Source organism: Carassius gibelio, chromosome A18, assembly GCF_023724105.1.
Source record: "Carassius gibelio isolate Cgi1373 ecotype wild population from Czech Republic chromosome A18, carGib1.2-hapl.c, whole genome shotgun sequence".
NCBI lineage: Eukaryota > Metazoa > Chordata > Actinopteri > Cypriniformes > Cyprinidae > Carassius > Carassius gibelio.
In genome coordinates this window covers 13,462,890-13,485,056 of record NC_068388.1, presented here as the reverse complement: position 1 = coordinate 13,485,056, position 22,167 = coordinate 13,462,890, and the positions used below count along the sequence as shown (strand labels likewise).

General features: G+C 37.7%; 1 protein-coding gene across 2 annotated transcripts in view; it reads right to left on the bottom strand.

Annotated features, from left to right (window-relative positions):
• Positions 1–129: 129 nt before the first annotated feature.
• LOC127934391 (tetraspanin-18-like) overlaps positions 130–22,167 on the bottom strand; it is a 44,994-nt gene continuing 22,956 nt past the window's right edge. For both annotated transcript variants that reach the window (XM_052531757.1, XM_052531758.1), the window contains exons 2-9: positions 19,512–19,591; positions 8,743–8,838; positions 6,726–6,920; positions 6,273–6,347; positions 6,084–6,182; positions 5,763–5,939; positions 4,644–4,727; positions 130–4,275 (exon numbers count right to left, since the gene is read on the bottom strand). In XM_052531757.1, the coding sequence (XP_052387717.1) occupies positions 4,228–4,275; positions 4,644–4,727; positions 5,763–5,939; positions 6,084–6,182; positions 6,273–6,347; positions 6,726–6,920; positions 8,743–8,838; positions 19,512–19,514 (777 nt within the window). In that variant the 5' untranslated portion in view covers positions 19,515–19,591 and the 3' untranslated portion in view covers positions 130–4,227. The remainder of the gene's footprint in view (positions 4,276–4,643; positions 4,728–5,762; positions 5,940–6,083; positions 6,183–6,272; positions 6,348–6,725; positions 6,921–8,742; positions 8,839–19,511; positions 19,592–22,167) is intronic.

The window sequence follows — 22,167 nt, the reverse complement described above, 5'->3', positions numbered from 1 at the left end:
CACACAACCCAGTTTTACTTTCTCACTCCGATCCCTTCACTCTTCTTACATTTCTGGCAGAGTTTCAGTCCCTTGGGCCTTGCTAAACTCTCTCCATCTCACACGCACAGACAGAAAAACAAACGCACGTCAGGAGACAAAGATAAAGGAGTTTATTACTCAAGAAAAAGTGTTGGGTGATACAATGCAGAGGGTGGGAGAAAAATGCACCAAAAAACCCTCAGTAAAATATGGCAGGTTGGTTCTGTAGCTGTAAAATACTGGCACCTTTATTAGCTGCGTATTCCACCAGATCACATGATTTAATTCTGCTTTGAACACAGAGAGAAAGACGTGTTTGTAACAACGTAGGGGTGTAAAATTACACACACACACACACACACACACATATATATAGACACACACACACAAATAGAAACCCACAGAATTTTCATGATCTATTAACTTCAATTTTTTTATGTATATTACAGATTTGAGTTCTCTTGTGAATTTATTTGCTCATGGAGATTTTGTTTACTATCAATTTAATTTACGTCATGATCTTGCGCGTGCTGGGAAATTATCTCATCTCAAATTCATCGCAAATTCATGTCACAGCCACATGAGGGCGGCAGACATCTTTTCTCTGCCGATTTAATCTAAAAAACAAGTAGTTTACAAAAGCAGCAAACCTGGGCTGTATCTACACAGACATGCATTTGATCAGAAATGTATTATAATGTTAACCAAGTGTACATCTAAATGCTTACAATAACCACATTCAGTTATATAAATCTGCTTTAAGTACTACTCGCTCTAGCTACTAATCTATACACATTAACAATGCTTCATCTCAACCCAAAGATTTATTTCCATTTAGTAAACTAACTTTAAATAAAAAATCTAACAAAAAACAGAAACTCTGAGTTGTAAAAAGGTTCACCCCCTCCTAAACTATTTGGTATTTGGTACACAGACCCTCCCTGGATCAGGAGGTCGCTAGACACTGGATAAAAGAGCAGGAGGAAACTGCTCAGAGAGGATACCAAGAGACCTACAGCAACTCTGAAGCAGATGCAAGAATTTATGAAAAGAGTGTTCACTGTGCGTGCTGCCCTCTGCCAGAAAGTTGTCAATGGGATAAAGTTTACCTTCTAACATGACAATGACCCAAAGCACACAGCAAAAGAGAGCACACAGTGGATGAAGGAGAAAAAGGTGAATGTCCTTGCATGGCCTAGTCAGAGCCCACTGAAAATCTGTGGAATGACTTGAAGACTGCAGTCCACAAACAGTCACCATCAAATTGAACTGAACTTGAGCAGTTCTGCAAAGAGTTGGCAAATATTGCAAAATCTGTATGTGCAAAGTTAGTAGAGGCTAGTAGTTTGAAGCAAAAGGTGGTTCAACCAAACAGTGACACAAGGGGGTGATCGTTTTCCACTGGGGTGGTTCTGGACACTGGGCAGTTAGTGACTGGAGCTCTGTGACCATGTGGCCAAGAGAGGGAACTCAGTAACCACTAAACCAAGGTGTTACCCAAGATGTAAATGCCACTGCCATTTATTTAAAGGCAATGGCACTAACATATGTGGAGGCCATTTGGATCCTTTGTGATCGCAATGTCCTGAGAAGGAGAGAGATTTTGGACTGAGGTGATGTTGATCATGGGCTAGTTTCTCTGGGACCAGGACTCTGTGACTGGGAGGCTGAGATAGACAGCTCTAGGGCTGGTGCTGCTGAGACAGCAATTCGTGGAATAAACCAACAGTGACAAAGAACTCCTTAAAGAAGTTGCCCTAAATGTTAATGTCACTGCAATTTTGGCTCTGTGCCTGGTGCAGTTGAGATGGATGCTCAGGCAGCAGCCATAAAATGAGCTCTTGGGCAGCCAACACAGCAACTTGGGGATTGTGACAGAGAACTCTGATGTTGCCCCAGACATTAATACCATTGCAATCTCTTTGGGGACAGTGGCATTAACATCTGGGGAGGCCAGATGGATCCTTTGGGATCTGGATGGCCAGAGAGAAAGCTGAGCATTTTGACTGGGGATGCAGTTGGCCACAGGAAGGCTGAGCTCTGTGGCTGGTGTAGTCGAGATGGCAAGTCAGCCAGACGGAGAGAGATCTCTTGAACTGGGTTAGGTGGCAAGTCTAGTCCTGAGGCAGCCAAGACAGCAACAAGGCGACCAAGCCAGCCATGATTAAGAACTCTGACATAACCCCAGATTTTAAAGCCTCTTTGGGGGCAGTATCATTAACATCTGGGGAGTCCATGATTGGACCATCTGGGATCCAGACAGCTGGAAAGTGAAAGAGCGAGAGGACGGGGTTGCCTTTGGGTGTTGGCTGGCTACATCTGTGTCTCCACCTCTGTGGTGGCCATGAAAAGTGCTCTGGGACCGAGACAGTCTGAGGCTGAAATGGCCAAAGACAAAAACTCTGGAGTTTTCTCTAGGGGCATGAAAGGAACACGTGGGTGTCAGGATCACAGGGTGATGGCCGCTATGAGACCATGATGTAAACATTTGATTTCGGTTTCACAAATTCCAGGCAGGTTTACAAGCCAAGTGCCTTAATCTGTGGATATATAGTATGATTACACTAAGAGGGACTGTAGAGGATAGAGTAAGATATTACAGGGATGACGATGACACTGAACAATTTGCTATTGTTAATGTTAGTTTTAAAAAAAAAACAAAGAAAGGGAAAAATTAACTTTTGAGGCATCTTCCAAATGACTCCCATTATACACTGCTCCAAAAGGAAGATGTCGACTCTCCAATCTGGTGTAGAAGGAGCTGGAGTGAAGGGAATGTCAATGCACCAATCAGATGCAAAGCGGACTGTTGGCATGTTAGCCAGATGCAGATTGGTCGGGAGTCGGGGAGGACGCTGTTGCTTCAATCATGTTCAGAGCAGACTGGAACATGGAACATTCTTCTTTTTAATGGTATTCTTTTTTCTTCCTCTCTATTTTTACCATCCACAGCCCCCTCTCCATCACTAACTACAAGTGTTTTGTTTTCCACATTACTAGTGGAAGATTGTGGTGGTGTACCCTGAAGGTATTTTTTACATGCTGCCACAATCCTTTATTGATGGTTTGCAACTTGAATTGAGTGCAGAATGAGCAAAGTGATGATGCTTTCATGCTTTTGTTTATTATGATCACATTACCCTCCGCAAAATTCTGTGTCTTCCAGTTCATGTGTTTCTATGTTAATTTCGGAGTAATACATTTTCAATGTCAGTATACCCCATGACCCGCTCCACTGTGTAGCTGCAGTAGCCGTCCAGGGAGCACCAGCAAGCAGATGCTTGAAGGACAGATAAAAAAAAAAAGTCAGCTGACCTGGATTCTTTTATTTGGCAGTTCATAATGTCAACGTGGAAACAATTAAACTAAACCTTGGACTGTCAAAGATCTGATTTATGGAGACACTGAGCAAATGCTCAGTCAGAGATTCCTTTAATGTTAGTCTTATCTTCAATACAAATGCATACACATCAATTTCAGCTAAAATCACAGAATTACTATAGCAATAAACATCACAATACAAAAAAAAAAAAATGCTGGTCTTCAAGCAAGAAAGAGGTACATTCACCCAGCACGCGCACACGCACACACACACACACACACACACACACACACACACACACACACACACACACACACACACACACACACACACACACACACACACACACACATCTCCAACATCCACACAGGAATAGATAAAAATGGAAATTCACATGACTATATAACACTAATATAATGGGCTTGTGAAAGTTTGCATTCAAGGACTGGTGATGTGTTGATGTTGGTGAACGAACAGTGGTTTGATCAAATTTTTTTTTTACTAAAAGCACAAATGCCTATACAAACAAGCCAGCATTACTCAGTATAAATATTCTTCATCCAAAAATCAGTGCAGCACCTTCTTCATCAGTTTTTCAGGCTTTATCTGGTCTATTTAACACCTGGTCAAAATTAAACATTGGGCTTTCTGACAAGAAGCCCAATAAATCTTCGCAGTATTCAAAGAATGTTCTATTTTTGTCTATGTTTATTCTTTTGTTACCTTGTACCTCAAAGGTCCAGCTGTGAAGTAAAGGTCAATGATTCTTTTTTTGTTCTTTAATCATTTTAGAAATAAAAAATGGAGTACAACATTCTTTGACAAGTGGTTCAGTTTTCTTTTGTGGTGTTTCCTTTTTGAAAAAGTCTTTCGGTGAACTTGATCTATTGGATTCCCCTGAACAAACACATGGCGAACACCATTGCGAAAAGCTGTAGAGGAAAGAAACAAACATCTTATGTAGATTCATATGAATGTAAACAAACTTATTTTAGTTATTTAAAAAAAAAGTCACAGAGAAGGATTCAATCTTTAGAGCCCCTCACATGTAAATAAAAATAAAATGGTTCCTTTGATTTAATTTGATTTCTACTTGAGTGAGGTAAAAAATTCTGCTGTCCACCTCCAACACATTACCACACGAGGGCAGCAGTGACTCAATTTACAGGACTGCCTTGGTTCCGTTCCACTCAAACTCATGTATCTGTGGTTATTCTCTCAAGATCTGTCCCATCTTTAGCAGTTTTAAATAAATTTTTTGAAATAATATCTACGGAGAAGACATTATGTAATACCTTACCTCGATCGTGAGTACAACAATAGCAAGGGCACCAGCAACATAGATGTACATCTCAAAGTAGTCCACAACCGCTGAATAGCAACCCTATCGATCCAAACAGAAAAGAAAAAGAAAGAAGAAAATGTAAATAATTATTAAAATAAAATAAAATTAATTAATTAATTCTGGAAAAAGTGACCTAGTGGTGACGATGACTTGCGTAGCCTACTATATATTTTCCGCTGTGACCAGTTCATTGAGTTTGAAATGTGAATGAATCAGTTTTTTCTCTTATTATTATTATTTTTTTTTAAGTTAGAGCTTTTTGTAGTTCTTTTCAAGTTTTCACTCTTTCCACAAGCAACAACTCTCGCTTAAAACAAAGCCAAGCAATATCTCTTAATAGCACAATACAGCTGAACAAGCGGTATGTTGTTAAACAACAGTACAATCCATTGAACGGGCTCTACTTTTATCACAGTCTTATTTTCAATTTCAACCTTGACTATAGTTAGATCCAAATCCATAGGATCACTGAGGCATTAGACACTCAAGCATGACTTTTGATACAGCTGCTTTGAATCGATGCGTTTTGTGAAAGGCGTTACACAAATAAATGTGACTTTGTGACTTGAATGATTTGAACTGGACTGGTCAGTTTGATTAGGAATAAAACTGACTCAATGATCTGATCTCATCATTAAACAGTGATTCAACAATGAGCCTGTTCTTCACACAAAACTATAAAATGACTCCAGATGACTTTGAACACAAGTCATATGGACTTAATTATGAAGTTAAACAGCAGTGAAGTGTGTGAAAATTTCTCAAAACGACAAATTTTTTATTTCACACAATATTGTTCTTTTGAAAGTGTACTTGTAACTTTCTAATACAAGTATGCATGACTAGAGGACATCTGTGTAAAAAACCCATGCGGACTCTCACTTTAGTTTTACTGGCCCTCTCACATTCCCCAGACACTGAGAACATGGAAAAGCACTAGTCAGCACTGGGCCAGCTGAAGCAGAGTGGTAACACTATTCCTCTTTTCCTGTTTTTCTGCTCTAGTTAAATTTGAGCTATGAGATTTTGAGCGGGCAGAGGGGATGTGACGTATACAACAGTGTGAGAGCCCACCTTGTTGTTCCGGTACAGCATGCTGCCTGACAGGCATTCCTCCCTGTTACTGAAGCCTACTTCTCCGAGATGATTATTCCTACGGCAGCAGGCCTCGGGCACCACTTCACCAGGGTTTATAATCCTGAAGATGCTTTCCTCAAAGTCTTCAGGACTGTTCACTCCACAGCAGTCAAACTAGAGGAACACAGAGACAGGAGACTGTGAGTTCAAATGAGCTCATTTTTGGCTTGGTGTACATAAAGGGGAACTGATGGGTCAAATAAGTTTGGTAAACACAGATTCACAGTAGCTGATGTTTGAGGAACAAATAAGACCTACTGTATTCATAATGGCGTTCCACGTTGATGTGAAGACATCAGTGTTGTTGTAGCCTTGATAGTGCATCTTCAGTTCCTTAGTGAAGTATTCTCTGGTCAGCTGTACACACAACATGCACAGTTTTTTTAAGATATTAGCTGCACACTGAACACATAAATCTGTATGAACATGTTGGACATGGTCACTCACATGTTCCCGGAAGATGAAGGCAAGAATGGCTGCCGCCAGCTCTGCCAGGAATATAATGAGGATCAGCATGAAGAACTGAAGAGAGATGAGGATTCTGTCAGTGTTTGGTTCGAACAACCGTATTTGCTAATTTACCGAATGCTGTCTGTATGAATAACTGAAGCTGAATGTGGTTAGCACCATGAAAGGTTTTTAAAAAAATGGGTTTTCACAACAATGCCATAATCGAATCCTTTTGGTTTCACTAAAAAAACTTTCAGTGAAGAGTTCTTAAAAGAACCGTTCTTTTCTTACCATGAGAAACATTTACATTATAAAGAACCTTATGTCCATTGGAAAAGTTTTCAAGGTTCTTTATGGAACCTTAGAAGTCAGATATATGTAACCTATGTGACAGCAGCTTTACTAAGTGTTGTTGAAAAATAACATCCTCTCCAATATACTGTGACTCACAAAAAGCAGCAAACACTTGTTTTCTCGTATGGCTCCGCAGCAGCCCAGGAAGCCCAGCAGGAAAAGCATGCCCCCCATGGCCAGGATGATGTAGACGCCCGTGAAGAGAAGGGGGTTGGAGGCCACAATCTCCCTAAAACCTGTGGGGTCCACCACCACCCATACCCCAACACCAAGGAGGAAGGAGCCACCCAGCTGTGGAGATTAGGAGATCAAGAAAAAAAGCCATTTAAGATTACTACATTACAGTTTGTGTCATTTTTCACTTTTCAGCATACATTTAAAAAGAAATCAATTTCTTCTGATTAACCTGACAAGGAAAATTACATTTATTTAAACATATAAAGTATGTACAGTAAAATTAGGGAAGATTTCTAAGAGTAGATAAAGGAGCTAAAGTGATAGGGCAACATTATCACCATATGCAAACAGGTTGATGCATTAAACATTTAGGGAGTGACATTTAAAGGCATAGTTCACCCAAAAATGAAAATCACATTTACTTACCTTAGTGTCATTCTAAAGCGGTATTGATTTTTCTTCTGTGGAACATATTATGAAAAATGTCTCAAAATGCTCTTTTTAACCATAACTGTTTGGTTACCAGTGTTGTTTAAAATATTTTCTTGTGTGTTCCAAACACTACTGGATTTGAAACATGAAGCCGAGGTAATGATGAATTTTGGGTGAACTATCCCTTTAGATAAATACTTAATAACTCGTTCAGTAAGTGATTCTAAAATGTTGGTCCAGGCATATGTATCTCAGATGAATCTTAATTGTAACTGGAACAGTTACACAACATCCAGAATAATCACCTATCAATTATAGGAACAGTGTATTACAGTATGTTGCATGGTTTTATGGGGTTTCATTTTTTTATTTACATAAAATATACATCAGTATTTTCCCTGTAAATGTCCAAAACACACATCATTTCCATGGAACGTATGTAGAAAAGCAAGGTATTTTTTGGTATTTGTTTCTTAGCTAATTTTTAAAGCAGCTCAAAATTCTACTAATGGCACAAAATAAAATACACTCTTAAATTCAAGATGCATTTTGTGAAAGCAATATCCATCTTCTAATGAAACAACATCTTTTCTAAACTGAAAATCAAAAAGATAATGAAGGCTGATTATTTTGCAACTGCAGGATTAATGATTGTGATAAATATGAAAAATGAGTTGTACGCACATTACTTGGTAAACTGAACACAAAAGTTAAAGCGCCACTGATATGAGAGAGAATAGTAATGGGTTGTACTGCTGAAAATAAATCATTTTTGGTAAACGGCTACTGAAAGTGAACGCTTCCAGAGAAGAGGGGGAAGGAGAATGAATAGAGGGGCATAAGGAGTTTTAACAGGCGAGTGGGGGCTGGGAAATGCTGCAGATTTGTGTGGTGGGTTCTGAGATAAGAGCATAAAAACACAAAAAAACATGTTCCTCAGTCTCTCTCTCTCTCTCCTGTGAGCCAAACCTGGGATTCTTTTCATGGATGGCATTAGCAATGTGTCTGTCAAGCAGAGTCCCATAAACAGCTTGACTGTATCACTAAATTGGTGTTTTAATAGTTTTTAGGCTTGAATAAATATGAGCTATTTTATTGTTAGCATTGCACTTACGTGTGTACATCACATTACATTCTTGCTGTTGGGAGATAATTAATTCAGTCAAATAAAAAAATGAGTCCAAATCTTTCTGTCTATGCCAATCCCACAGTGGGCATTTATGTTGTCAACCTAGATAGATGATCAAAGAAGCACTTTCTGTCTCTTCCCTCAATCTTTGCCTGTTTCTAGTATTCACAAGCAGTTACTGGTCGAGCTAATGCACATTCTTAAGGTGACTGGATCCTCAAAATAAAAAAGGCAAAACTTCTATTCCTTCATTCACCATATTAAGCATTGAAGTTTCTCACATTCAGTTCTGTGCGAGTAATCCATTTATTTCCCTTTATACTCTGGTAGATCGAATGTGAAGTGCATGTCAAGGTCGGACAGATAAATACTCACAAAGATAAGGAAGTTGAAGACAAACATTAGGTACTTGATGCAGCTGAGGCAATCTCCTTCCATGCTTGTCCCCCTCGCTGAAGCCTCCCCGAGCCCCTTGGAAGAAAAACAAACATAGCGTCATCTCTGAACTTAATCAGAAACACTCACAGTCGAGCCTTTCATCTACATATTGATACTCGGCACAAAAACATTTGTACTAAAGCACTCTCTAAAAACTTGTGAGGTTCATGCAGTTTTTACTACATTGAACGAAGAAACACTAGCATCAAAAAAGGCTTTTCAAGCTAAATCCTGTATTCAGAGTGCATTCAAACAAGGTGAATTCAGAGTTCCCATGTGCATAATAAAACGGCCATGCCATTTTTTTTTAAAGGCACAGCCTCCCTTTTAGTGTAATTAATGATGAGAGGCTCTTGTGTTTCAGCAGACCATCCCTCTACCTGAAAAAGCACTCTCTGGGATGAAGGCCTATTACAGCACCACTTTCCTTAAATGAAATGGGGCCTTTTTCATTAGTTCTAGGCGAGTGCTAACAGCCAGCACTAGCAGAGCTACCCTACCATTACTCAGACAGCACAGGGAAGGTGTATTACATGAGGGTGTCATCCTTAAATACATGTTTGAGTGCAACCTTATCTCGCTGTGCAGTGCTAACACCACAAGTCTTGGTGCAAACAACAATACACAATGGATCACAAGCATTATTCATAGATATAGTACTCATAGCAATGAGAACTCTGTAGAGGAAAGAGGCTGGGGAAAATCACTTGTGTGTTGACTTGGAGCCAGAAATAAAATGTGGCTTGATGACAAGTACACTAACAATGACCTTTCTTTTTGTTTTGTTTTTCCCCACTTCCTTCTTGTTTTCTTTGTATTTTCCTATCTTGTCAGAAGCAATCCTATTATGCTCCGGCAGAACATTCTCAAAAGAGGTTTCAGGCTCGCCCAGTGTTGCTGTTTTTTTCTGGCTCACCCTGTATCACCCAAAGTGGTTTCCTAGAGCTCTGTGTATCTGTATTGAGGAGATGAGTCTCTATCTGCCAGAAAATGGAATCATCTACAGCAGGGGTTTAAAAAACTGGACTGGAAGGGGTTCCAGGGAAAATTTAAGAGGTATAGAGAGAGAGAAAGGTATTTATACTGTACTTGTATGTATGTCTGTTTGTAAGTATATGTATGTATGTATGTATATATATATATATATATATATATATATATATATATATATATATATATATATATATATATATGTTTATCTATATTAACAATTTAAATTTACATATTTTTAGAGTTGAAAAGTTAACATTAACTTCAAACATTAATTAATTAACTCATTTGTTAACACAAGTTAATATATAAAAAAAAATTTCAATAATACACCTTCACATTTTATTTTCAGTTTTAAACTTGTATACGTATTACATTAGTCCAATGATGACCAAAGAAAAGAGAAAAAAGATACAGTACACTGTCTTACATAAAAAGTAAGTATTCTCTACATAATATTGTAATCATTTGATTCAGCATTAAAACAGTGACAATTTATAACCCAATCATTTAATTTAGGAAATAAAACAATACGTATTTATTATAATATGACACTTAAGTACAGGTATTTAAACATTTTAAATACCTGTAATATATATATATATATATTAGCTGTCATTGTATTTTAGGATGTGGGTATCTCACATGGGATCATCATATTTTGGGGTATCAAATATTTTGAAATGCCCTGATCTGGCAAACCTTGTTGCTCTTATACAGAACAATGGTTTTGGGAAATAATGATGATCTTACAGTCCTTCACTGCCCAAAGAAATAGACAGAGATACTGCCTGTGTTTAATGGATCCTTTCAATTAAATGGAGGGTCTTGGTATCAAAAGTGTCGGCAAAGTGCTTATAGCACCCTTAGGGCAATTGGTGTTTTAATTACCCTCATTCTTAATAAAGGCCAAACCAGGGTTTTTTAATTAGGGTTGCATAGATTAAAGCTTTCATTAGCAGCATCTGATGATCTCTCTTTTATAATTTGATATGTTCTTTGCAGGTCGGCAAAGCCATTAGTAGCTGGACGTGAGAGCATGGGCTGAGAACGGTGTAAAAGCTTTAAAAAAGTGGGCCTGCAAAATTTGGTTCCACATCTGAGAAGAAGTTTACTGGTTTTGTGTAAAAACTTCAGCTTGATGCTTAGCTTGCTGAGTGCAAGAGACCAAAACACACTCCCAGTTGGAGCGCACTGGTGTAAAGCTTCTTGGATCCCAGTATAAATCAAACTGCCTTGCGGATCGGAGCTGGCTCTGGAGAAAGTGCAGAATAAACAGGGTATTTTTCCCAAGACTCCCACAGCACTGCAGTCATCATCAATCAAACACACATAGCTACATACAGTATAACCGGAAGGTCTGAAGTGAAACTACATGCTCGTTGCAGCACATTTATGCAGTCCCAAAGAGCTTCAGTGGTGAAACACGCAAATCTTACTACATGATCAAGACTGATTTGTGTTCAGCTCATTATTTCAAAGCCTGGGGTCTCTGATTATGAGACCAAAAGCACAGTGTGGTTGTTTAAGTTCCAAGAATCGTCTTTGTAGTCTCATACACTACAAAAGTAGAGACACATTCATCAAAAGTGCAGAAATATTATCGGAAGCAAAGGAAAAGTGATGCCAAATCAGCAGCATGTGTGAACACAGTCATCAGCACCCACAGAAAGAAACAAACACACCCTACCCACACTTACAAATAAAACTAAACACATACAACACTCTTCATGTGATACATTCACTGCTGTACAATAGCTAACATCACAAAATCTTCTAATCTACAGGAAAAGTTATATTTTGTTCTGTGAAAAACCACAGACATACCATCTCAAATTAACAGACAAAACGTAGATAAGAACCTTACGGTACATTTGGATGGGAATAATTTTCCGAAGAGGGTTTTAGATTCACAACTTTAATAATGGTCCCTTCACTGAAGGGTTTCTGTCCAGGAAATGTAGTAGTTACTGTAATGATTCCCAACTAGAGGTCAATTGTAAGACACTCATTAGTGCAATTGTTTTTCACCCATGTTAACTTTGGATTTCTGCAATACAGAGATTGAATACTTATGCAAATCAGATCTTCACTTTCTGCTAAGAATATTTTCTTAAATACAACAATGGCATATTACATTTATTTGTAATATTTATGCACTTTTTCTGTATTGAATGTTGTAATACTGTAGGTGTGCTATTATATTCCCACGCAGTTAAACATTTTTTATCCTGTTTTAGTGTACTGTTTTTGTGTTGAAACAGGTTATGAGAAGGAGGCGTAGATCGACTCTAATAAAATACAAAATAATATGATACAGATGTAACTCATTAATACTCTTTAAATTTTCCTAGGATGCATTTGGTGATGCATTTCAGCATTTCAGCTTTTAAAGCATTTTTAAGAAAAAAGACAAGGGAAAATGTATTTTTAAAATTGATTATGTCTTTCATATTTTAAATGAAAGATCATCAAATTCTTATTCTTCTCTGACAGTAGAGTGAATTTGCCCCAAAACACATACAAATAAAAACCTCTATGGAATTTTTAAGTAATTCATAAATGGCCTATTTCAATACCAGAATGATGAATTTGTAGGTATACATGGGCCAGCAATTACCCTAGAAACTAGAAACTACACAGAACACCCTAGCAACCACATATCAACAACCACAAAGCAGCCCTAGCATTGTTGCAGAGAGTTTTACAAAGGCATTTAACATTCACATATCCTTCAGAAAAAGAAAAAAAAAAATGAATCTGCAGGCTAAAAGTCACTCATCCTCGCTAAGGTCTTCCTTTTGAAAACCACACTTTTTTAAACAAATAGGTTGAAGTGACTCTCCTTGAAGCTGACACTTAACTTGATTAATTCACTGTCTGCTTTAGTCATTCTTATACTGCTAACTGGGACAAGATCATTACTGAAGGGCAAGGACAGTGTGTGCTGGTCAGCCTTCCCCCATCAGCCATGAGCTTGCATACATAAAGAGCAATATAGCATGAAACACAGGATTCACAAGAGCACTGAACTTCCTCACCCTCAGTCAATTAGATGACTCCTAATTGTTCTTTTCAATGCACAGCTTGAACATCTAGTGACAATTACGCTATGTCTGTGTGAGTGTGTGTGTGTGTATCAATAGTGCTCCATTCAAGAAAACTCAGCAAATCTAATAAATGTGAAATTGGAAAACATTCTAGCTGTGTTAAGGGAAGGGATATGACAGCATGGTCTACCCAGCAGGCATCTATAGTCCCTTAATGAACCTCCAATTAGGGCAGCGTAAGTCACATGATTCTCAGCTTTGATGTCTGCATAAGTTAAAGCAGTTACAGCATGTTCATGAAGAGAGCAGGTACCTCACATGTATCAGGGAACACTGTAATGACTAACTGCAATATATGGCTATATAATTACAGAAAACTTCAGTGTAAAATGAGCCTAATGCTTTTAGTGGTTCATCAGTGATCATTTGGATCATTTGTGTTAAGAACCAATGGACTTCTTGTCCTTCGAAGGAGAATGTTGAAACGGACACAAAAGGCCTGCTGTGCCAAAGCTCATTCATAAGACAAGCTGACTCAAGAGCAATGACCTGATTTAGATATTCAGAAAAAATACGACAATACGTTAGCATTGTGTAACTTACATTTTAAGCACAATGGGTCTCATTCACTAAATATGCGCAGGCACAGATTTTTGCGTGAAATGTGCGTACGGACGTTTTCACGAATAAATCATGATTCATCAAAAACTTTCGTACTAAAATTTATCCTAAATGTACGAAAAGATTCAAGAACAACTTATACCACACGTACGCAATAATCATGTACAACCAGGGCCTTATAAGCATATGTTAAGAACCCTACATATAATTCGATTTTATTGATAAATTATAATTACAGTTCCAATTATATATATATATATATATATATATATATATATATATATATATATATATATATATATATATATATATATATATATTAGAGGTCCAAACGACAATCACCTGATCTATCCTTATATAAACGGTGATTAATGTGTCTCATCTTGTGTTTAGGGGCATGGCACACGTGATACTGCTTGAAGACATCGCGGCGCGTGCTCTAAGGAGAGAGCATGTCTTTAGAGAGCGCACAGATATGTTCGCTGAGAGTGACGAATGGCTGTTCAGTCGCTTTAGGTTGCCCAGAGAAGTCCTCATTGTTTTATGCAACTCACTGGAACCACACCTAAGCCACATCACTAACCGCTCTCACCCTATACCACCTTATCTCCAAGCCTGTGTTATAACCCATGCTTCTTTTTTACCTGTGCCCGTTATGCCAGGGGATACACTTTTAAATAATATTTTTTTTCTGGCTTCCACCTCCGACAGCAAAACCTCACGTTCATTATCGTTAAAGTTAAAGTTATATTTCTTTGTCTTTTGTTTCGGTGCCATAATTGTCTTTCTCTGTACAAGTGCCTCGTTGTGGAAAGCCCTTATATGGAGCTGGTTTGGGCGTGAATTATGCTAATTACTGACCTCGTGCATGCGGGTGCTCATTTAGAAGACTCCAAATTCACTTACAGGAGAACGAGTTTAAGAACAAGCTCATGTGTGTACGCACGTTTTGTGAATTAGGCGGAAAGTTCTCGTGAGAAGTTCAAATGTTCGTATAAATAAGAAAATTGTACACAAAAAATAGTGAATGAGACCCACTATTACTGGTGTCTATATCTGTTTTTGCTCAGCCAATGCAAATAGAGCCAAACAAAACACCTCCGAACAACACAGTTTCTGGATGAATAGGCATTTATGAATGACTTAGTTGAATGAATGATTCAATGACTTACTCATAAAGACCCAGGATGCATTAAAAACCGTACACTAAGTCCTTTGAATTAGTACTTCATGACTGCATGTTCTATATAGTATGAATTTAATTCAGCAGTAGTTGTGTTGCTTCACTGCCATTCAAAAATACTCTCCTGTGGCCTCATGGGATAATAAAGTATATATGTGTATACTATGTAGACTGAATGTACTTTGTATGCATAACTGAACCCACCCCAGAATCCCAGAAAACAGCAGCGTTTTTTAACAATTGGGTTGAACGAATGAAACAATGACTCACTCATAAAGACAGTCCCTTGATTAGTTCCTGAATAAATCAGCCTTTTAGAACGAACTGGCTGGTTGAATAAACGATTCAATGACTCATAAAGACTTGATTAATTCCGTAATAAATCAGCGTTTTTGAACAAATGGTTTAAATGATTGACTCAAGTGACTTTCTTATGAACACAATCACTTGTCAATTACTGTCACTTACTGGCATATCGAAGTAATATTCAGAAAGAGTAACTGTATATCCCACCACTTACAGATTGGCAATCTGTCTGAAACATGCAACCAAAAACAAACAAGAAGAGCAATACAAATGAGAATAGTCCTGATTCAAAACTGTTGTAGAAGTACAGTATAATAATTAGCATTCAAGTGAAATTCCTTTTTCAATCGTACTGCTTATTGAACATCTGATGTGAAATTGTGTGTAATAAGCTTTTTTAAAATGTTCTGTAGTGAGAAATGGAGTTCATTACAGAGATCGTTGTTAAGATGCAGGTGCAGGTTTCAGCTGAATAAAGCCACTTCATCTTTGTCAGTGGTTCAATGAATGCCGCACTGTGAGAAACCCAGTGGACTTAGGAAATGGTCAGTGCTGGTCAAGTGATGGAAATTAAAGAGGAAATCTATAGAAAATTGTCAACCTGCAACTTCTTGTTTTAACTGCCAAGCTTTTCAACATAATACATTTACTACACAAATGCTGAATGAGGTTGCTACAAAACCTAATATCTTTACACACATACTAAGAAAACATATTTTCTGTTAGATAAACGCTTCTGCGATATATGCTTCTGCGATATATGCATGCATCTGCTGCTGTGTTGAAGTTATCAAGCCCAGATGGAGAAGATCACAAGGTCAGCAAGATCGATAAGACATTGATTGGTTGAAGTGTCTTCACAGCCTCTTTCTGTCTTTCAGCAGTGTGGATTCCTCATCCCACAGTGAGTGTGAACACACCAACACTAGTTCATAAGTACAGTAGGGATTTCCCATTGCACTGGACTTTTCCTTCTTATTAAATTAAACCTTAAGTCACTTGTACCATGCTACTGGTTATTTATTTTACACTTTTTTAGCATTTCTCAAGATTATTAAATCTGCGAAGAAGTGATGCACTTAGAAAACAATTTTGTGTTCCTACATGTTACCCTTTAAAAATAACATCATATTTTTAGTCTTGAAAGAGCAGTTGCACAATAATTTTTGCTTGGTAATCCAAAACATCCCACATTGCATGAGAAACTAATATAAGCTGGGCAATGAATGTCCAAAAGTGAATGAATTTCCATTTAGGAATGTTCCCAGGAACCCTGAACCTCAAAACCACAAATAAACTGAAAAAAAAAAAAACTTTTTCCACAATGACAAAGGATCTCTGTCCTCATCAGCTGGCAAAAGATACAGCATTGACTACCAGCACAGGAATAGAAAATTAAAACATTTCACTGTTTGCGACTATCACTTTCACTGGTGACACGAACAACAGCAACTGATTGTGGTGCAACAAAATTTCAATGGTATGCAAATGAGCTCTGTGGGAATTCAGTGATTTGCCAACTGATACAGCAACCAATCAAAAAAAAAACTGCTTCCAGCAACCAACAGTACGAACTTGTCAACTTTAAGCTATTTAATCGCTGTCCATGTCAATGGGTTCTAGTGATTTATTGTAGGTCAGTTTGTTTCCTACAAACATTTGTGGTCAAGCTGATCTGACCTAAAGAGTGAGGTTTGCATTTGTGCTGAGCTGTTATGTGAAGGGAGAAACACATATGGACAGTTGGACCACAATCACTATGTTCAGCATGTCAACGCAAAGTAAGTCCAGAAAAGTCCACAAGCCCTACAGGGCAAATATCCTCCCCATTCCCTCTTACCTCTTTCCAAACATCACATAAACTCAGGAACGTGAAATTCAAACAGTTCACTCCCACAAAATTGAGCTCTGATGTTCAAGTCTTACATCTTAGCTGATGTTGGAAACAGGAAAAAATTATTTTTTGCCAAGAAGATTGTGGAGTCAAAGTTTGACTTCAAAAAGGTAGGGACTTCAGCATATTTTTATGATGGCTTGCCTTCTACAGGCTGGTTTGGTGGGTGTGGGATAGGTGGACAGCCCTTTGTTTCTAAATGGGTGTCTGGCATATCCACTTAACACCAGTTCCTGTCCGAGCAAACGCGGAAGCAGCAGCCTTCTGCAGATGGAGCACAGCTTGCACTAGCATTTGTCTAATGAGTGATCACTCACTGGCCTGTCAAATATGCCATCTGGAGGAGGACCTCTGGTCTACCATGAAATATGGAGTTTGTTGACACGCCATGTTGAATCAGTCCTGTAGTGCATATGTTTGGTGATGACAGTCATAAACATAAATGTAGACAGATGTCAGTGATAGTTATTAGAAAATACATGGGAATTTAGTCCTGGTCTGCCCAGTGGATTGGAGTAGTGATGTACAATTACTCAATTGGAAAGATGCATTCCTTCAAGCAACATTAGATTTCTGAAGAATTTGTGCTACAATAAATATATTAAATCAAATCATGTGCTTCTCCAGTGACAAAGAGCTCAAAGAACAGACTGTTCATTTTTCTAACAGCCTTATGTTGAAAGATGTCCTAAAATAAGGAAAATCTGCCAGGATCTCTAGGGTACACAACAAGGTTAACTATGTCTTATTAATCCACTGACTCAAATCCAAGCAATGTTAGGTTTTTTTTTTTTTACTTGGAAACCATGTATGAATGCATATTTGTCATTTTAACTAAACTTAGGGCTGTTGGTGGTGCTAAAGATATTGTCGGTCATTCATTTCTTGAATATTAATCACAATGTCTGCATTCGCTTGAAATGATTTGCTGAAATCAAAACGGGACAATCATAGGTGAGCGCAAGCCAATGAGATTGCCATTTACTGCGTATTAGTTCCGCCCACTACGGCAGAGACCGGGATATCTTCAGCTTGTTCTTAAAAGCTGAAGTATTCCAAATGATCAAAGAATATCATTTACATGTAGCGCGTCAGTTCTGCATGGTGTGTAAGACTCTATATCTCTCTCTCTTTCTTTGCATGTGTGCTCTCAGTCTTCACACTAGAGTTTACAGTACATCAAATACAGGTATGCTGGCCATCCATTGAGATGAACTGAAAAATAGCACAGATTGCTTAATGGAGCATGAAACTCTGAAACGCTCAGTAAGAGTGTTCGGCAAGTAAAAATACATCTAGGCTAAAGTTAGCCTCCAACTCGCACATTGGCGAGTAAAATCTAAGAATTTATTAGCCATTGCCTAATGTGAGACATCATTTAGTAACACAGAGTGAAGATTTCGCAATGTAGAAGGTTGAGATGGATGGAGATGATTATTATGGAGGATTACCATATGTAATAAAGTGCAATCAGTTTAACTTTCGAAACTGTCTGCGGCATCTACAAACGACAGCTTCCACTGTAAATACATGATGGCTGATTTACATTTCCATCTGTGCTTTCTTTGCCAAATAAGCCTAAAAACACAAAGGGCAAAAATAAGTCAAACCACAAATCTTCATCAACATAGCATTTTGCTTATTTGGCATTTGAGGGTTGGTTTTCCGGGGGTGAACGGAGCAGTTGATGCATCTCTGTCAGCAGGACCTTTAACTTTGAGCACCACGTATGTGTATTGCTGGTATGTGTGTGGAATTTTAATGCACTGAGTTTTAATGCAAATCAGTTCCCCACAAAGACCGGCTCCCAGCCATGACAGAGAGAAATAATAGATGCCGCTTCAGTATAAGACAATCACCTCCCTGCTGTTGGCAGTGTCACAATGGCTTTGTGCACCAACAGCCCTCCACCAGCCAAACAATGCTGTCAACATGATGATTTCACTGCATTTCCACTCAGTTCATTTTGTGTTACATTTCCTTTTTAATGAAGCTATCTGCTGCATCCGGTGCATGAAAAGTGCACTGTGTGGAACTGGCAAAAATGACTTGCAGGGATTGGATGTTGTATAAATTGATGAATTTACGAAGCAAATAATATGTATAGCAAACTCACTGCCCTGAATTGATGAAATCCCATATATACAGAATAAATGCAAAGAGGTACTGATAATGATTATCATAGCTGTGAAGAGAAATGCATTCCTAATCACAAATAGATGACAGATGTAATGCACAATACAAGAAATGCCAAATTATCATTCACAATTTTTTTCCAAACAATGTGACAATGTCTGTCACACTCTAAAAATAATGATGTAAAAACACCATTAAAGTGGCTTATGTGAGACTTCTGAAGTCATATGTTATCGAGTTTTTCACAGAAAATGTTCCCTTCTGCCAAAACTCTGAAACTTTCTGAAACACTTTGACCTTCTTGATACCAAATAGAGTTAGGAGTCAAACTCTCTCATACAGTAATATTCCGTGTGGTATTTATGGTAAAATATCTGAGCAATAGTGGGTGAAGTTAAAATAACCTTCGCAAACAAAGTTGGCTACAGAATGTTAAAACAGAATGAGGGTCTTTTTCAGTTGAACTGCCCCTTTAAGAACATCCATTTAAGATGGTCTGTTTTTGTTAATAAGCAAAAGCACCTACCATGAGTTCTTTGATGTAGTTCAGGATTCAGGTCAAAAGATGTTATGCCTCTGGTCTATCTTTCCGTCTGTTCTTATTAGCTGTGAAAAGAAACATAACCAGAGGTCACGGTACATATTTAACCACACCAAACAAACAGCAAAGCAAATTCATATCCACAAAAGCACAATAAAACATGCAAGACGGAGGAAAAACAGCACTCCTCCACACTGAAAACTCAGAGGAGAGCTTGGCACAGGGCAGGTAGTAAGTATGAATCTTGGAGTGCGATGAGATTGAGGATTCATTATTGATGACATTCCCTGTGGTGCACTACTCTGAAACAGCATGAGCGTGAATATTTCACTTTGGCAGCTTGAGTAAAGAAATGAACTGGGACAGAATGAGCATCACACTACACAATATTAATGTCTACCATTACTTATCAGATCCTTTGCCCGTTAAATTGCTCTACATTGTTCGACGCCAAACTGATTGCATTTTGTCTGTTTTGCTCAGTGTTACTACTCTTGATTAGTGTCGGAGGTCGTGAATAATTTATTAGAAACAGCATTCCTAGTTAATTACCTGTAGCCAATTCTCCTTGTTGGAGAGGATCACCAACCGTGTGCAGCTTACAAGCATAAATGCTTTAACTTTCTGTGTCTCCCAGTTTAATATGCTACTAACCAATTAAAATTCAGATGTTCTAGGCACACTTAAAAATAAAGGGTCTTTACTTCTCTTCAGTGGTTCCATGAAGAACCTTAACATCCATGGAATGGTTCCACTCCACAAAATAGTTTTTTTTTATAGTGGAAAAGGGCTCTTTAGAAAAGTCTTTAAGAAATGGTTCTTTTAAGACCTGTACATTGATAGATTATTTGGGATAACCTAAATTGTTCTTTTATGGCATCACTGTAAAAACTTCTTTTGAAACCTTTAGTTTTAAGAGTGTGGCCACAAAAGCATTACTCATGATAGCACTGAAAGCTTTGTGAAGACTGCAGCAGATTTTTCCTAAATAAAGATGTAGGGAGAAGAATAAACATAAAAGAGGTATAATAAAATCCAAGATGTTCATGTTTTAACTTAAGTAAACACAGTGAACCCATTTCTTAAGAAGTGTTTTGTAGACAAATTCTGTTTCAACTTTGACCTGACAGACCAGAATTTCCCTTGTTCTCCAAGCACGCTACATCCCCTACAAATTCATGTTCATAATTACATCAGTTTATACAACAGTTGTTTCTATAGCGACACACAAGAGGAGAAAGTAATGCAGAAAAATAGTACAACAGTCCATTTCCAAGAAGTTTAAGGGTTTTCCACTGAAATACAATGCCCACATTTTGAAGCAAGATTGCATTTACAAAGAAAAAAAGAAAATAAAAAAGAAACAAGTACTTATATTCTTTTATCTTTTGAACTTTGAACTATCAATCAAACAAACCTGTATTACATTTTCCACAAGCATAGGGAAACTGTTGTCAACATTGATAAGAATAAGAAATGTATCTTCAGCAACAGACATGATTGCAAAGATACCAGTTAAACAGAACTGAGATCATGACATCACTGAATTCAATGATGAACTGCCTTTAAATGTCATTATGCATTATTGACACACTGTTTACCCTAATTAATGTTGTTCAGTTGCTTTGATGCAATGTTTTTGCTATCAGGAGTAAATTATTTTCAAATATATTAATTTTGAAAACGGTCATTTTAAATTGTTATCATTTTTAACAGTATTCAAATAAATGTATTCTTGCTGAGCACAAGATACAAAAACATCTAAAGAATCTCATCAACCCCAAACCTTCAGATCAGACACTCGGCACTCTCAATCAATTTACATATTTGAATATTTTGTAATAGACTTTTAATGTGTCATCTTATATACTTACTATATATTTATTATATATATATTTTTTAATCTATGAAATAAATGGGAGAAAAAAAAAAAAAAAAACAATACGTACAAAGTTGCTCGAGGTCTCCTTTACTCAAACCTCTTTTACAAACCTCTTTCACTCCAAAATCAATGGCATTCAATGGCATTTAAGATCGACCACAGTGTACACTGATTGGTCATTCCCTGGTAAATTGATATGTTTCTTCTGACCTTACAGTCTGAGGGGACCGTGTGCTCTTTAATTGTGTTCTCTATACTCGCAAACATTGTTTCCTCCATCTAGAATCAACAAGGGGTTTGAACAAAAGATCTCAAAGGGCATCTGCATTAAGTTTATCTGCCTCAATGCTAATTGTGCCTTTTCAGTCTGTGATACATTTGAAAAATGCAGGACTTAAAGTTCAATGCTAATAGAGGACCATAAAGGTTGGGCAATAAAGGATGTGCTTGTTGTTATTTGTCTTTATACACTCCCACTGCCCTATAACTCTTCCCTAGTTACGCTATTCACATACACGAAGAGTGACACATCCTACTAGGATTCCTACAGGATGTCTGTCCCGCTGGAAGGATATGATGGCCGGGCTTGCCAACTGTCTATAGTCATTCAAAGCATATGCCACTTTTAATCTCGTTATTCAACTAATGGATTACAGTATACTCCTAAATTACATTATTATTATTAAAATACTGACATATTGTACTTCAGTTCAAGTGTTTGAGGTTGGTTTGATTTTCAATGTTTTGAAAGAAGTCTCA